The 17,646-nt window shown below is 32.4% G+C and overlaps 1 protein-coding gene and 1 long non-coding RNA gene across 2 annotated transcripts; one reads left to right on the top strand and one right to left on the bottom strand.

The window, feature by feature from the left end:
* LOC107937855 (uncharacterized) lies at nucleotides 1-1,155 on the bottom strand. Its single transcript, XM_016870845.2, has 2 exons — nucleotides 547-1,155; nucleotides 1-446 (listed from the first exon to the last, which is right to left on the bottom strand). Exons 1-2 carry the CDS (start codon nucleotides 862-864, stop codon nucleotides 264-266), a joined length of 501 nt encoding a protein of 166 aa, XP_016726334.1. The 5' UTR covers nucleotides 865-1,155; the 3' UTR covers nucleotides 1-263.
* Nucleotides 1,156-15,194: 14,039 nt separating this feature from the next.
* LOC107937856 (uncharacterized) lies at nucleotides 15,195-16,113 on the top strand. Its single transcript, XR_001694779.2, has 2 exons — nucleotides 15,195-15,518; nucleotides 15,839-16,113. It is a non-coding gene; the product is annotated as an uncharacterized lncRNA (long non-coding RNA).
* The last annotated feature ends 1,533 nt before the right edge of the window (nucleotides 16,114-17,646 follow it).

A 17,646-nucleotide genomic window follows, 5' to 3' on the forward strand; every position in this document is an offset into this window, starting at 1 on the left:
TGTAGAAACATTTTCATTAATCAAAGACAAGTAGGCCGTTAAAAACTGCGATACACACTGTAAACAAAACAAGCTGAAAATGCAGCCTAAGCAAGTTTTACAAATACTATTAGATTGCTAATATATTTGTAATTTGCCTACTTCGTTTTTTTTTTTTATCCTTATTTAGCTGCGGATAAAACAGAATAGAATCCCTCCCTTATTATTGTATTAGTATGGTCTCTTAAAGAAGATGTTTGAAACCTATCGGGGCTCAACTTAATTTAAGCCCTCTTTTTCACAGCCGACGAAGGTCCATTGCCAATGGATGGAGCAGCCTTGCTCGATAGTCCAACCACCCCTCGCACTATAGCCAGAACCCCTAATGGAAGAAACGGTGGATAATACATGGCCATCAAATTGGCTGATGCCTTCTGGGAATTCAGAATGTCTCCCACCATAGCTGTCTGAATTCAGAACGGAATTCAAATATAAGTATAACGAAAGGGATCATGTTTATAAAATTAATTTGCATAGTAAAGAAAGAAAGAAAATTATTTTAGTTACCGTAGAGGCAACGATAGAGGCACCAAAGAGGAGGCAGGTGGTGTTGAACCAGGGCTTGGAGTATAACAATCCATAGATGTTAAGCAAAGCGAGAGGGAGTTGGTAAACAAGTTCCAACGTCATAAGTGCCTTGAAAAAACCAGGCTGCTCAAGCACCAAATAATCCTGGGTTAACGTGGTATAAACTTGATAGAAGGGATTGTAGGCGTGGGGGAGGATGGACTCGGGGATGTCCAACTGAGCTGTTAATGTGATGCTAAAGAATGATAACAATAGAAGGTAATCCACCACCTTGCCTAAAACTCCCATGTTTTCCATCTATGCTTGATCCGCACTTTTTTTCCCCCTTTTTCCCTGTAAAGCTTACAAGTGATACTGATCCTATAAATATTTGATCATTTAAAGGAGTGATGAATGCAGACTGAATTATATGCAGTCATCGATTACGACTCAAATATTAAGAAAAGCAGCCAAACATTTTTTTTAATTGCGCCAAAAAGCAGCCAACTTTGACGGAAGGAATAAAAAACCAAACACCCAACAATGGTGGGTTTGAAACTATTTTCTTTTTTTTTTTTTTAGTTTTTTATTTCTTGGTCTCGGTAGCGTAATCTGTCAAGAGTTGAGGGCTAATATATATATACTTGGTGTAAGGTAAATTCCTAAAGAAACTTATAAAACTAACATTCTCTTAAGTCAAAATTAAAACTATTCCTTGGGAGATGACCTAAGACTCTGTTAAAAGATGAGACATTACTACTGACTTCATTATATTGCTTTGCCCAACTAATTGATGCTTTAATAACTTCCATTGAACTCTATGGAAGTCCGGAGCAAATTTCTGTTCTTCCATAGCCTCCATAAAATAATTTCGAAGAGCGTGGCCAAGGAATTTCTTGTCCTGTTAACTGGCTATGAGATCCTACATTAGTCTAAATCCAGTCAAACAAGCTACCAGAGAAAAACTGGGCCCATATTGTAGTAGGGACTATTAATTTCCAAAGGTCATTGGCCGCTGAGCAGTCCCTAAGGGTATGCAGGATGTCTTCTGTCGCATAATGGAATACTGGGCAAGATTCATTCTGACTAATCCCTCTTCTAACTCGTTCAAAGTTTGTAAGCAGACGTTGTTTATAAACCAGTCATAAAAAAAATCGAACCCGCTGTGGCCCTTGAAATTTCCATATGTTTTTCCAGTTATTGCTTTGTTCACTCCGTGTATTCCCTTTTAGTAGATGGTATGCACTCTTTATTGTAAATTTCCCATTGGATGTAGGTTTCCAGCAGATTTTGTCGGGCTCAGCAAGGGGATGGGGAGGAGGGATGTTTATAATCTTCTAAATTATGTCCTCTGTTAACCAATTCCTTAGGGTATTGATGTCCCAGGTGCCCTCTTCAGTTACCATGTCTTTGACTCGGCATTACGTGGTAATTCCATCTGCTGATGAAGCGTGTTCTTTAAGTGGGCCTAATTTTGGAATCCATTGATCCTCCCAGCATCTGACATTCTCCCTGGTGCCAATGGCCCAACATAGATTTTCTTTTAGCAATGGCCAGAAATTTGTAATTCCTCTCCAAACAACTGAACAATTTCAACGTGTGATGCAATCTGGGGCCGTCTCTATCATTCGATACTTCGATCTTAAGACTTGCACCCATAAGGAATCCCTTTTAGAGATAATATTAAAACCTAACTTTAGAAGGAAAGAGGCATTCTGATCTTTCAAATGGCGAACGCCCAACCCTCCATACTTGTGTGGTTGGCAGATAGATTTCCAATCAACTAAGGCCAATTTTCGATTTCCTGTACTGGTGCCCCATATGAATTGTCGCGCCAATCGTTCAATTTATTCACAAACTCCTTTTAGGATTTGTATGGACTGCATGAAGTAATTTAGGATGGTTAGAAGGATAGATTTAGCCAATGTGAGTCTTCCTGCAATCGATAATTGCTTGACATCCTAGCTCCATAGTTTTGCTCTAACTTTTTCAACAACAAACTCTAGTGTGCCTTTGGTAATCTGGCTATGTAAAAGTGGGATCCCTAAATAGGTACCTAGGTTTTGGACTTTTTGAAAACCCATGATCGACTTATTTGGTTACTCGTAATATCGTCCACCCCTCTTGAGAAAAAAATATTAGTTTTGCGTGCGTTGATTCAATGGCCTGAATATGTGCAGAATCTTTGCAAGATATCTTTTAGTAACATACTATACTTCTTGTCAGCTTTTGCAAAGATCACTAGGTCATCAGAAAAAAAGAGGTGTGACAAGGCAAATCCTGACCTAAAGAGTCTTATTGGGCTCCATTCTCCTGTATTAACAGCTGTTTGAAAACTATGGCCTAACCATTCCATACAGAACACAAAAAGATAAGGTGATAAGGGACATCCTTGCCTAATTCCTCTTGCTGGTCGAAATTTTTCTGTAGGAACCCCATTCCATAAGATCTGCATGGTGGATGTCGAAATAACTGACATAATAACTTTCCGTAGAAAGTCTAGAAATCCTGTAGCTTGAATAGACTTGTCAATGAAATCCTATCAAACTCTGTCATAAGCTTTCTCCAAATCAACTTTAACTGTCATCCATTTCTTACTTTTTTCTCGCATGGAGTAAATCACTTCCTGGGCAATAATGACATTGCCAGAGATTGTTCTTCCTACAATGAATCCCACTTGTTCTTGTGAAATGATTTTTGGGAAAACTATCTTAAATCTGTTGGCAATGACTTTCATGACTAGCTTATAAAGGACTGAGTAGAGACTGATGGGTCTGAATTAAGAGATCTCTTTAGGTTGGGCAATTTTTGGGATAAGCAATATAAGCGTATTGTTTAGTTCAGGCTCAATGGTTCTTCCTCTAAATATACCTTTAACCCATTAACAGTCTGAGCCTCCAATATTTCCCCACTGAGTCTGGAAAAAATAGGCATGATATCTATCACTTCCTAGTGCTTTTAAGGAGGCCATATCAAAGAGTGCTGTTTTGATTTCTTCATTTGATACATCTTTCCCTAGAAAATCAATGTCTACTTGATCTAAACAGGGAAAGTGATTGGACGGAAAAACGTTCCTCTCATCAGGTTTTTCTCCATAGAGTTTTTGAAAAAAATTTGTTGCTTATGCTTTGACTTCATTGGGCTCAAAAAGCCATTCCCCGTTTACTTTGCGTAAGGTATCGATACGATTAATCTTCCGTCTGTAGAGTGTTCGACCATGAAAGAATTTTGTATTTTTGTCTCCTATTTTAAGCCAGTCACATCTTAATTTTTGCTTCCATAGTAACTCTTCTTGATTAAGGATTCCTTCCAGCTCTTCTCTTAATTCCATTTCTTTTTGTATTAGAAAAGTTGAGTTTGTCTTCTCGAGGGCATGCTGTATCTTGCTTAAGTTTTTTGTTATTTCCCGTTTCCGAGTTCTAATGCGCCCAAAGGTGTTTTTATTCCACTCTTTTAGCCCTATGGTAAGATTTTCTAGAGTAGATGTCATGTCCCCACTATATTCCCATAAATTAGAAATAGCACTGGAAAAATTTTGATGGTGAACCCATCCAGCTAGGAACGAAAGGGTCTTTCTTTTGCTACTACGATGTCAGGGAACAAATTTATTAAAAGAGGTCGATGGTCAGATTTAATCCTCAATAGGTGTGTGACTAGGCATTTTGGGAAGGAACGGATCCAGACTATGTTACCAATTGTACGATCTAGTCTTTCAAATACCCCTCCTCTTTGCCATGTGAAGCTAGGTCCTCGGAAGTCTAAATCATGTAAATCGTTATTATCAACGAAAATTTTGAATTGAGGACAACATTTCCCATCAGATAACCCTCATTGTTTCTCATATTTTGACAAGATAGAGTTAAAATCGCCAACTGCCAAACAGGGAATATTCGTTGAAGGGATACTCTCTTTTAAAGATTCCCACAGAAGCGTCCTCTTTGTTTTATTTGGGCTTCCAGAGACGAAGTCAATAAGAATGTTTTGGATGGGAACTCTGTACGAGGCTCGTGTAAGAATAAATTGGGGGTGATTTCGAAGAATTTCTAGGTTAACAGAGGAATTCCAGCCAAGCCATAGTCCCTTTGAGAATCCTCTAGCTTCAACACGGTGTGAATACTGAAATCCTATTTTTGCAATTACTTCATCAGCTTTGCGACCACTAACTTGTGGTTCTAGTAGACTAACAATGTCCGGCTTGTGTTCTCTATTATATTCTCTAAACGTACGAATAAATTTTTTATTTGCGCACCCTTGGCAATTCCACGAAAAAATTGAGATTCTAGTACTCATTAGAAAAAAGAAATGAGTGTTGTATCGAAGCTTATCTAATTACTGTTTTGTTTCTACGTTGTCTCCTGCTTTCCTTCCTATCCCTACGGGGGCTTCATTTACCAACCCTTGTTGGGCTTGGTTTTGCAGTAATTCAACCATGCTACTTATAGATTTAGATAATAGATTTTTTGAAGGATAAGCTTTAAAATGATTACCTTTGTCTTTGTTGACTTTAAGATTTTTCCCTTTCCGAGCATTCCCTGTTTTTGTAATACCACGTGCTGCTGGTATTGCAATTTGAGAAGCTCTTGATATGCCTTTGTTCTTCTAAGAAAGTCTCTTATTTATAGGTTGATTGTCCTCTTTAAAGAGAATGACAGAATGTTTAGAGGCATCAAGAATACCTGCTGTTGGGACCTTCATAATTTCTTTTGTCGTTTGAGAATCTGGGGGAGCAGGGTGTTCTTCAACAGTTTCTTTATTTGATGTCTTAGCTATCCCTTCCAGTGGACTTGGTTCGATGATGCTTGCCTGAGTCTCATGAGCCTCTGTACCCGTTCTTGGTGAAAGTAAAATTGGAGTATGTGCACTGCCAGCTTTATTTTGTGGTATGCTAGTAAAATTGGATTATTACAGCCAATCAAAATACCAGAATGAAAATGGGAAAAGATTACCATGGACTTTGTAATGGGATTGCCTATGTCACCAAGAAAGAAAGATGCCATTTGGGTAGTTGTTAACCGGTTAACAAAGTCAGCACATTTCATATCGATACCTATGGACTTTTCATTGGATAAATTAGCTGAATTGTATATCTCTGAAATTGTTAGATTGCATGGTGTACCAGTTTTTATTATTTCTGATAGAGATCCTCAATTTACATCTTGATTTTGGCATAAGTTACAGGAAGCATTGGGTACCTAATTGTATTTTAGTACTGCATTCCACCCTCAAACTGATGGTCAATTAGAACGGGTGATTCAGATTTTAGAAGATATGTTACGATGTTGTGTGCTTAAATTCGAAGGTAACTGTGAAAGGTACTTGCCTCTGATTGAATTTGCTTATAATAATAGCTACCAATCCAGTATTAAAATGGCACCGTATGAAGCTTTATATCGTTGGAAATTTAAAACACCATTGTATTGGAGAGAGATCTGTGAAAAGAAGATTCATGGGGTTGATCTAATTCGAGAAACTAAAGAAAAGGTAAATGTGATACAAGATAACCTGAAAGCAACTTCAGACAGACAAAAGGCTTATGCTGATCATAAAAGAAAAGAAATTGAGTTTGAAATTGGTGATAAGGTATTCTTGAAAGTGTCACCCTGGAAGAAAGTTCTCTGGTTTGGCCGTAAAGGAAAATTAAGTCATTGGTTTATTGGACTATATAATGTCATTGAAAGAATTTGACCGGCAGCTTATCGGTTAGCTTTACAGTCAGAACTTGAAAGAATTCATAATGTTTTTCATGTGTCAATGTTAAGACGGTATCGATCGGATCCATCACATGATATCTCTCCAGCAGAAGTGGGAATTCAGCCCGACATGACATATATTGAGGAACCAATTAAGATTTTAGCACAGGAAACAAAAGAGTTGAGAAATAAAAAGATAGCATTGGTAAAGGTTCTTTGGCAGAAACATAGAATTGAAGAAGTTACTTGGGAACCTGAAGATATCATGAAAAAGTAGTACCCGAATTTCTTCACTGGTAAGATTTTCGATGACGAAAATCCTTAAAGGGGGAGAGTTGTAACAACTCAATTTCAGTGAAATCAGAATAGTGGTTTCGAGACCACAAATCTGAGTCCGAAAAATGAAATTATTTAAATTTCATAAAATGATAGGTATTATGATAAGAATATTGCATGAAAATTTTTATCGAAAAATTTTATCAATTATGTGTCTAATTGCAAAAAGGACTAAATTGAATAAAATGTCAAAGTTGAATTCTAGAAGTTATAAGGATTAAATAGTTATAGAATTAAAAGTGAGAAGTCCTTATATGGCAATTAGATATTTTTATGAGTCATCCATGGAAAAATTGAAAAAGGTTAAGGACTAAATTGGAAATGGAATTAAATAAAGTATGATAAATGATTAAATAGAATAAAACCCATTTTATATCATCTTCTTCTTCATAAAATACATGGAAACCCTAGGAGAGAGAAAGGAAATTTTTCAAGCTTGAATTGGTAAGTTCTATATCCCGTTTTTAGTAATTTTTATATTTTTGAAATCAGGAAAGCTTAATTTCTTTATTTGAGTAATTAAATTAAAAGAAAACCAAAGTTTAGAAAATTACCCATGGATGAATATGCTGTAAATTGAAAGTTTTTGATAGAAAATGAAAGATTATTAAAAGATAAACCAGTTTTACAAAGTGATTTTTAGTGAAAATATGTGTAGGGATTAAATTGCAAAGTAGTGAAATTCTTGGAAAAATTCTAAAATTTATGAAATACATGTGCTGTAAATGTTATATTGGAATTTTGAATAAGCTTGGAATAATGAGTAAATTGCATGAATTTCAATTTCCGAGCCTAGGGATGAAACTGGAATTAATTAAAAGTTTACGGGCAAAATGGTACTTTTGCCTAAAATGTGAAATGGGCTTGATTGAATGTAAAAATCATAGAATTGATGATTAAATTTATTTATATAGATCCAGAAGTGTCGAACAAAGAAAAAGATCGAGGGAAAGAAAAAGTCTCGAATTAATAAATACGATCAATTGTCAAGGTAAGTTCGTATAACTAAATTAAGCATGTAAATGTGTTGAATTGATTGTTGAATATTGTGTATTATGATTTGTAATTGGTATGCACATGTAATAAATAAATCTTGATTTGTGATTTACATGTAAATGATGAAATATTACATGAATCCGTTTGAATATTGATTTCCGATTGGACAGATGATTACCGTGTATATGAGATCCTGCATATGTTGCAGGAAGGTTGTTCCGAAAGGGATAATCTTTTAATCTTATTATGAAAAGGAATGTAACCCGAAAGGGTAATACTTGAAAAGGATTTGTGTACCCAAATGATACAATTTGAAAAGGTTAGGTATACTTTGTGTATACCATATGAAAAGGAAATGTATACTTTGTGTATACCACTTGAAAAGGAAATGTACACTATATGTGTACACTTGAAAAGGTTATGTGCACTTTGTGTGTACAAATTGAAAAGGGTATGTACACTTCGTGTGTACCACTTGAAAAGGGAATGTGCACCTCGGGTGTACAATTAGAAAAGGAAAGGTCCATCAGAAATTCAAAGATTCAACGAAAATCTATTAACAAATGAAATAAGAAGATGACATGATGAGCTCATCTATGCATACTAATGTTTTTGTACTAACCAATTTGGTTGAATGATTGTGTATAGGTTATATTTGCTAGTTTGCTAAATTGATGGATAAATTGCCTTATGTGTGATTTACTTGTTATATATTAATGGTAAGTATAGTTTGGTTATATGAACTTACTAAGCATTAATGCTTACTAAGTTTATATTTTTCCTATTTTATAGTGCTCAAGGCTCGTGAAGGTTGGAATTGGGTTGGAGCTATCATCATACTATCAATCCTTTCATTTTGGTAAAAATGATAAACCTATTTTGATATAATGGCATGTATAAGCTTTTGTGGCCAAATGATTGATTAATATTTTGGGTTGTAATTAAGTAATAAAAGTAGTTAATAATGCATGTTTGAGATGGATATGTTGTGAATTATTATAGAAACATGTTGATTTGAATGTTGGTAATTGGTTGAATTGGTTGGTATTTACTTGTAAGATTTCATGTAGGTAAATGAGTTGGTTTGGGGTGAGAAATGAGGCTAGGAATGGCCTTATTTCGTCCACACGAGTATGACACACGGGCGTGTGTCTTGGCCGTGTGAAGAACACGGGTTTCAAGCATGGTCGTGTGTCAAAATCATTTGAAAATGGCTTAAAAATGGTGAAAAATCAGTGTACCACACGGCCTAGCCGCACGGGCGTGTGCTCAGGCCGTGTGCCCCTTTGATACTTAAGAAATTTCAAGTTAGAATTCCATATGGGCTGGCCACACGACCATGTCTCAAGCCACACGGGCGTGTGCCCCTATCTTCAAGGATAAATTTCCAAAGTTGCCAGTTTAGGCCCAAACCACTTCCAAAGCATGTATTGGGCCCCGTAGGCCCATATTAGGGACTTCTTGAAGAAATTTGAAAAGTTTTGATTTGGAATGTAAATTTATGACTTAGTTTTGTACAAAGGTTAATGTATAAGTTTGGTAATGCCTCGTAACCCTATTTCGGTGACGGATACGGGTTAGGGGTGTTACAGAGACCGTCAAGTGATGGGACATGCGACCCCATTTGAGTCACACCAACCTTATAAAGACAACTTGTTAACTGAATAAAGGAAGGTACTTGGCCTGAAGCACCTTTTAAATAACGCACTACTTGGATTGTCGTGTCCCAATGCTCCTACTTAGGATGCTGCATAAATTGAGATAAAACATGCACAGAGTATGCTAAATCTGGATGCATAACAACAACATATATAAGTCGACCCATCAATCGCCAATAGGATTTAGGATCTATAATCAATTCTCCTGTAACATGTGCAAGTTTTTGGTTTTGTTCAATCGGAGAGCCAGCTGGTTTGGCTTCCAATTATCTTGCCTCAGAAATGATATCAAATGCATATTTGCGTTGACACAAAAACAAACCTTGAGGACTACGAGCAACCTCAATAACCAAAAAATACTTTAGTATTCTGAGATCCTTCATATGAAAATAATTATTGAGATACACCTTAAAAAGCTTCAATGTAGCAAAATCGTTAGTAGAAATGATCAAATCATCGGCATACACAAGAACATTAATCTGCAAAGCACCCCTGATATATGTAAAAAAAAAAAAGAATAATTGGAATAGGATTGTAGGAAGCCATATCCTTTTAGAGTAGTAAAGATGGAAACAAAGTTTTCCAACTTGATCGATATAGGTTTTACGAATTCATTAGTGAGGAGCATGGCCATTACAAAGCTAGTTAGAAAATGATCATTCATGTAACGTTGCATACTATAATCAACTTTCCTCAGCTCGCACAACTTCACCTAAGAAATATGGATCTGATGACGGGGTGGTTGGGACTCATTAGTAGGAGTGTTTAAACTTCTGTTAAAACTAAATTAACCGACCAAACTGATCTAATTTGGTTAATTGGTTGGTGATCGAACTTAGTTCAGCCGGAGGTCGATTAATGTTTTTTTGGAATTTCAGTTATCATTTAGTTAGGTTCAAAATCAGGTAATTAACCAAACTTAATAATTAATATTATATATTTATGTATTAGCCCAGTGCCCACTCAAACCCCAACCACCAACCCACCCCCTAGCATTCCTAAGTCCTACCCAATATAAACCCAATCCAATATACATTTATAAACCCAACCCAATCCTAAAAACTAAAAAATAATTTAATAATTTAATAAAGAAAATCTAAAAATCCTAAAAACTAAAAATAACACATTGGAATCCCTAATCCTGAATCCCTAATCTTATCTCCCAAATTTGAAAATTCCTAATCTGAAATCTACCAAAATCCCTACTGCTAGTCACCACCGCCAGATGTCTACCAAGTCACCATCATCGTTCGACGTTTGTTCGCCATCGGTCATTGGCTTTCATGCCTTAACCCAACGCAGTGACAAACCTTTGAGTTCCACGTCACTTACCACCGTCTGGCACTCACATTAGATTTTTTAGGTGTTTTTTTGTCAAAGGTCCTTTTTTTTTCACTGGAAATGGAGCTGTTAATCTTTAGGATTAAAGATATCTTCTTTTTTTATGAGAAAAATTTTAGTCTTCCATTTCTCTTTCTTTATTTGAAATTATGAAATTGGGTTCTTGCTGTTTTCTTTTATCTGGTTTTGTTAGTTTTTGTGAGGTTTAAAATGATGCATGTAAGGAAAGGGCACTCATTATGGGTAATGGGTCAGCGTATGAGTCGTATCAGTATGGAAGAAAAAAAAACCAAGTCCTTGAAGCATGGAAGGCGACTATTAAGATCTGTATTCTTGTTTTACCTTTTAAATTTACATTGACTCAATTTGTTTCATCATTTAATTGTGGTTTTGAATTTTTTTACTTGGTGGAAACTAAAAAAAAACCCTTAAAATGCTTTTTCCTTTTTTCGATTTTCTGTTTGCCCCACTACTTTTGAAAACAAAATTTTGGTTTCACTTTTTTTCCCATCTACCAACCCACATTTTAATTCCGTTAATTTAATTAACTTTCAAGACAAATAAACATTATCAATGTATTTTTTTATATGTTTTATACTTGTTTTAAACAAAAGATAAAAACATATAAATTTTAGTTATTATTTTTTAAAATTTCGATTTGATTAATGGTTAAAGGATAATACAGTTTGATTAATTCAGTTAATGCTAGTTCGGTTTGATTAATTACCGAACCGATCGTTTGAACACCCCTACTCATTAGCAGTCAAATACATAAAATAAATATTTAAAAAAAGGAGACCACACTTTTTTATGTTTGCTTATAGAATAAAAAGAATTACATTGTCAGCGTACAAAATACTAATTCATAATATATTTCTAATACTTTTTAAATTTAGAAATAAATTTTTAATTTTTTTCAAAAATATTTAAATATTTTAATTGGTATCTCACTAATAGTTAAATTTAATTTTAGGTTCACTTTCAATAAAGTGTTTGACTCTAGTAAAAAAAGTTTAATATACACTTTAGTATTTGAAATATACAATTTTTCCCACTTTGGTTCTTAAAGTATTTTTTGTCTACTTCGGTTCCTAACATTATTAGACGTTCCCAGTTTAGTCCTTTAAACATTGCCATTTTATATGGCAATATATGATTGACTGAAAATCTCAACCATTAATTTTTAACATCCAAAAAAACTAAATTATGCATTAAACCCTTTTTTTTTTACAAGGGTGAACATTTTATTCGTCATCAACCCAAAATTTAATTATATTATTTAAATACCAACTCAACATAGAATTTCAAAATTTTAAATTAAAAAGACAGTTAATGTATCAAGTTATTACAAATTATCAATGTAGAGGCCCAATTTGGCCCGGGCCTAGAAAATAACCAAACAAAAACAAAAAAATAAATTAAAGGTCCAGTTCTTTTTACAATCCAAAATTACAACCCAAAAGCCCAAACTAACCCTAAACCCAAATGAACCACAGCCCACAACCTATTTTCAGAAATCACAAACCCTAGCCCCTAACCTACAAGCGCGCCGCACCACCTGCTCCACCGCCCGTGTCAGCACTGCCACCACCTGCTCCATCACCCACTTACCTGCAGCAGAAATGACAATAAATATAAAATAGGTTAAAAGTTATGTATTTTCGGCTAGATATAAAGCCACAAGAACATCATGTAAAAGGGATTTTCTTTTTCCAAAAAAAACAGAGAACAAAAAATACAAAAGAAAACAACATTTTCGAAATAGAGAACATACTCAAAATTGTGCTAAGGTCTTTACTTTCATCTTCTTAGTTTATTTCTTTCTTTATTTTCCTCCTCCGAATATACATACACACATATTTTCTTTATTTTTTTTATTTTCCTTTTAAAAAAATAGTATAAATATATATATATACAGATACATATATAAAAAAATTTAAAAAAAATTAAAAAATTAAAATCGCGGCGGAGACGCGACGGATCACTGGAGTTCTGATCGGGCTGAGAGCACTTGCAGAGAAAAAAAAAGAAGAAGGAAGGTTTTTTTTTAAACAAGTGAAAATGAACTTTTTTAAAAAAAAATCTGTCTTTTATAGGCCCTCAAAACGACGTCGTTTTGAGGTCGGCCTTAAACACCCAAAACGAGTCGTTTTGCTCAATCTGACCCGCCCCAGGCCAAGGATCCGCGTGTTTTAATGGAAGGGCTAATTTCACTTTTAGCCTTTCCGCTTTTTTATAGTTTTGTAATTAAATCTTTCGTATTTTCAATTTTGCCCAGAAATTTTGTTTTTGTTTCATTTCAGTCCCTCTTGGTGCTGTGCATTTTGGGAGGATGGGATATGTCGAAACCATTTTTTTGAAAAAAAAAGGGAATCGACTATGTTTGAAAATGGAAATTAAAACAGGAGTCACCACCGATCTTTGTTAGGTGTGATCGGATCACCTTTGTTTTAATAAATCAATTTTAGTTTACTAAAATAGTGTATTTGGTCTACGAAACTTGAGAGAATGAGTTCGGGAGTCTGTTACGTGCGAGGAAGGATTAGCACCCTCGACACGCCCAAAAATTGGTACCGAATTGATTAGTTAGTGCCTTAATGTCTAAAATTAAAAAATCGGGAAGGGATTTGAAATACAATATTTCTATTAATATTGATTTTAAAATTCTTGAATTAGCTCAAATCGATTGTTTAAAGATTTTCTTATCTCGAGATATCGGAGTATCACATCCCGTAAGTTAGGACACAATACCATGAATTCCGGAGCGCAAGGTCGTCCTTTAATTTAGATAAGAATTTCATGTGTTTCAAAACTCGAAAAGGATGTTTAACTATTTAGAAACAACGAGAAAATCGAAACCCCGTAAGTTAGGGCACAATTCCTCGATATTTCAAAATGCAAAACATTGCCTTATTTGGAAAATTTTGTTTTCGAATAGTGACGAATACAATATTTAAACGACGTGTATTATTTATTTAGGTTAAAATAAAGCGATTTGTTGGATAAATGTATTGGGGTCTAATTTGAGGCAATGATATGAAATGAAGTATAGTGCGACATAGAACAATAATTCATGCATAAAATATTCCACAAGCGCGTGGCAATAATATGAACACGAGTAAGCAAATTAACATACACGCAATAGCAATAATTTCACAACATACATTATTTAACATTAAGCTTAATAAACATAGAAATGAAGTAATAGTATAAAACAACTTAAATCAAATAATAAGATAATCTTAAATATAAAATATATATGTAAAGGGTTTAAAATAAATACTTGTAAAAGCAACTTAAAGTGAAGGATAAAGCATAATTTAAAATCATTAATGAAAAGTCTAAAATAAATGATACGTAAAAAGAAATTTACAACAAATAATATACGTAGTATATAAAAAAAAACAACTTCACATAAATATATATATTTATAAAAAAAAATAATGTGTAAAGAGTTTAAGATAAAAACATATGAAAATCTGAAAATAAATAATCCATACAAAAGAAATTTTAAGAATAAACATTCTATAAACTTAAAATAATAAGCTATTCAAAAATAATATATAAAAAGGGTTTAAAATAAATAAATAAAAAGCAAATGTAAAGTGATTAACATATATATAATAATTCAAAATGATTTATGTAAAAAAGGGTTTAAAATAAATGATAGGTAAGGTAATTTAAGATAAATAATGAAAATAAGTTTAAAATGAATATTATGTAGTGAGAAATTTAAAATAAGTAATATACAAAACATCTTAAAAATAAATGGTATATAAAAAATAGATAATACATATAAAAATTTGAAATTGATAATATATAAAAAAATTAAAGTAAATAATAAAACAATTTAAAATGAATAATACATAAAACAAGTTTAAAATAAATAATGTATAAAAGCATTTTAAAATCTATATTACACAAAGCAAATTAAAAAATGACATATATGAATAATTTTAAAATAAATAATATATAAGTTAATTTAAAAATAATAAATAAGACGTTTAAAATATATAATACGTAAAAGAATTAAAAATAGACAATATAATTATATTTTATGATAGTAACAGTTCAAGGGTAATATAAAGAGAGTTATTTGAAATACATAATATATAATAACTTAAAAATATAAAATAATTTGAAATAAATATATAACAAAAGAATTTTTAAAAGAATTATAAATATATAAAAAACTTGAAATAAACTATATGTATACATATATATATAATATAAAGAATATAAAATAAATAATACATATAAAATAGATTAAGATAACATATGTACATAAAGCAAGTTAGAATAAATAATAAGAATTTGAACAAATAATACATTAAAATAAGTTAGAATAGATGTAAAATAAATAACATAAAAAAAATGTTTGAAATAGCATATAAATAAAACGTTTTTTTTAAAAGGTTAATAAATGAATTAAATAGATTTAGGACGTGGCTAAAAGATAAGTTAAAATTCGGGGTATAAAACTATAAATACTGGAAAGCTAATCAGGGATTAAAATGAAACGCGCAAAAACTAGTGGGGGCTAGATGAAAAATATCCCATTGATGCTCTGCTGGCGTTTACCCTTACAGTACAAAGGACCAGATCGAAAACCAAATGAAATCTGAAGGTTAAATTTTTTTAAAAAAAGAAGACAGAAAATGGGGGCCTGATTGCGTGGAGTTGCGAATGAGAAGGACTAAACGCATAAATTTCCCTTTTAGGGAAAGTGCACAGACCCCACCCCCCAAACGACGTCATTTCAAGGGTGAAATAAAACCAAATTTCCTTCATTTTTTTGATCTGTCGTTCTCTTTTGTCTTCCAAAGAAAAAAAAACACAAAATACCCTCTCCCCAACTTGTTTCTCCGACGAATCAGATTCCTTCATCGCCCGCTGTACCACCACCGTACTCGATGGCCGACGGTGCGCGAAGATAGGCTTTTCAACCCCGGTGAGTCCCTTTTTCCCCTCTTTTATTATTATTGCTTAATATTTATATTCAAAAAATGAAGTAAAATAGAATATAAGGAACAAAGCAAGAATCTAAAACAAAAATAAAGATGAAAATCACCTTCTTGTAATTTTCCTTTTTTGTTATTTCTATTTTCTGATGATTCGTAACCAAGAAAAAGAAAAAAAAAACAAAGGGATGTTTCGGCTTTTATAACCGAATTACATAGATTCATTTTTGTTTTTTGCTTCTTGTCTGCTACTATTTTTGTTTTTTTTCTTCTTTGTTCTTGTATTTTGCATGTTAGTTTCGTCTTGCAGGTGTCAGACGCGTGGAAGGCCGGTGGTTGGTGCCCCGAGCGGTGGTGGCGCGCGTGAGGAGGCTGGTGGCTTAAGAGCGGCGGCTGAAATGATGGGGGCTAGGGTTGCTGAAATGTTTTGGGTAGTTGGGTTAGGGTTTGATGTAATGGGTCATTTGGTTTTGGGTTTGGTTTAATGAATTGGGCCTGATATTTGTAAAAATGGACTTTATTTTGAGATTCTTTATTTTTATTTGAGTTTTATTTTTTTAGGCCAAAATTGGCTATTACAGGATATTTTCCATTTTGGTCCTCCTTCGTTATCAGTGCGCCCAAATCGGTCCTAGTTTCTATTTTTTTATTTCGAATCTGCCCCAAAACTTCACTTTAAGTTCAATTTAGTCCCCATTTTGTTATTTTTGATATTTTAATTAAATTAATTATTTTAATATATTATTATTTATTATTATTATCATTATTATTATACTAGTATTTTTTTTATCATCGTTGTTATTTTATTTTATCACTTTTTTTATATTATATTTATTTGTTACATTTAATGTTATTATTGTTTATTATAACTACTATTATTATTATTCTCACCATTGCTATTATGTTTTATCATTATTATTTTTTATTATTATCAATGTTCTTATTATTATTATTTATTATCAATAATTTTATTATTGTTACTATTATTATTATCAACCTATTATTATTCTTGTTAGTATATTATTGTTTCCTATTTTTATATTATTTTTGTTATTAACATATATTATTATTATTAATGTAGTGTTATTCTTATTATTTTCTATTATTACTATTATTATTATTACACTATTAAATTGGTTTAGTTAATATTTAATATTCATTTGTTTGTTTATTTATTTATTTATTATTTTTTTTCTTATAAATTGGTTTTATTTTTACCCTTATTATTATCATTATATTTCTTTTATATTTATTTATATATTCTTTTTTTCTTACATGCGTTTATTTTACTTTATTTTATCATTTATTTATTTATATCCTTTTTATAATTTTAAAACTTTAGATTTTATTATTATATTATTATTTTTCTTGATCTTTTCATTATTATTATTATTATTATTATTATTATTATTATTATTGTTATTATTTTTATTATTGTTGTTGTTCGTTGATGATTATCGTTATTGTTTCCATTATCGTTATTATTATTATCCATGCATATTAATATGCTAGTTTATTGATATCAATGTTATATATTATATTGTATTATGTATGTTACGTTATTATTGCGCCAAACTTGTCACTACCATTATTCGTCAAATACGACCCCATTCATGTTTCAAATAATTTTTTTTTAAATGTGTATCATTTTTAAATATTTAATCTAAATTCATACAAAAAAACAATTTTGAAAATAAAGGCAATGTTCTGTATTTGGAAATTCGAGAAATCGTGCCCTAACGTATTGAGTTTCGATTTTTCTCATTTGATCCAAATGACCGAATAACCTTTTAAAATTAAAACACGTGAGTTTTGAAAAATCAAAAGACTAACTTATTCTCGAGGGTCTGAAATGTTGTGTCCTAACGTACTGAATATGGCATTTTATTACTTTGGGACAAGAAAGTCTTTAGAATCCATTATTTACTCAAGCAAATTCTTTGTATAGACCAACATAAAAAAGGGATCGTATTCTAAATTCTTTTCGAGTTTTTAAATTTCGACATTAAGACATTAATTAATCAGTTAGGTACCAATTTTGGGCGTTATGAGGGTGCTAATCCTTCCTCGTATGTAACTGACTCTCAAACCCGTTTTCTCAAATTTCGTAGACCAAAA

This window comes from Gossypium hirsutum, chromosome A12, assembly GCF_007990345.1.
Source record: "Gossypium hirsutum isolate 1008001.06 chromosome A12, Gossypium_hirsutum_v2.1, whole genome shotgun sequence".
NCBI classification, from domain to species: Eukaryota; Viridiplantae; Streptophyta; class Magnoliopsida; order Malvales; family Malvaceae; genus Gossypium; species Gossypium hirsutum.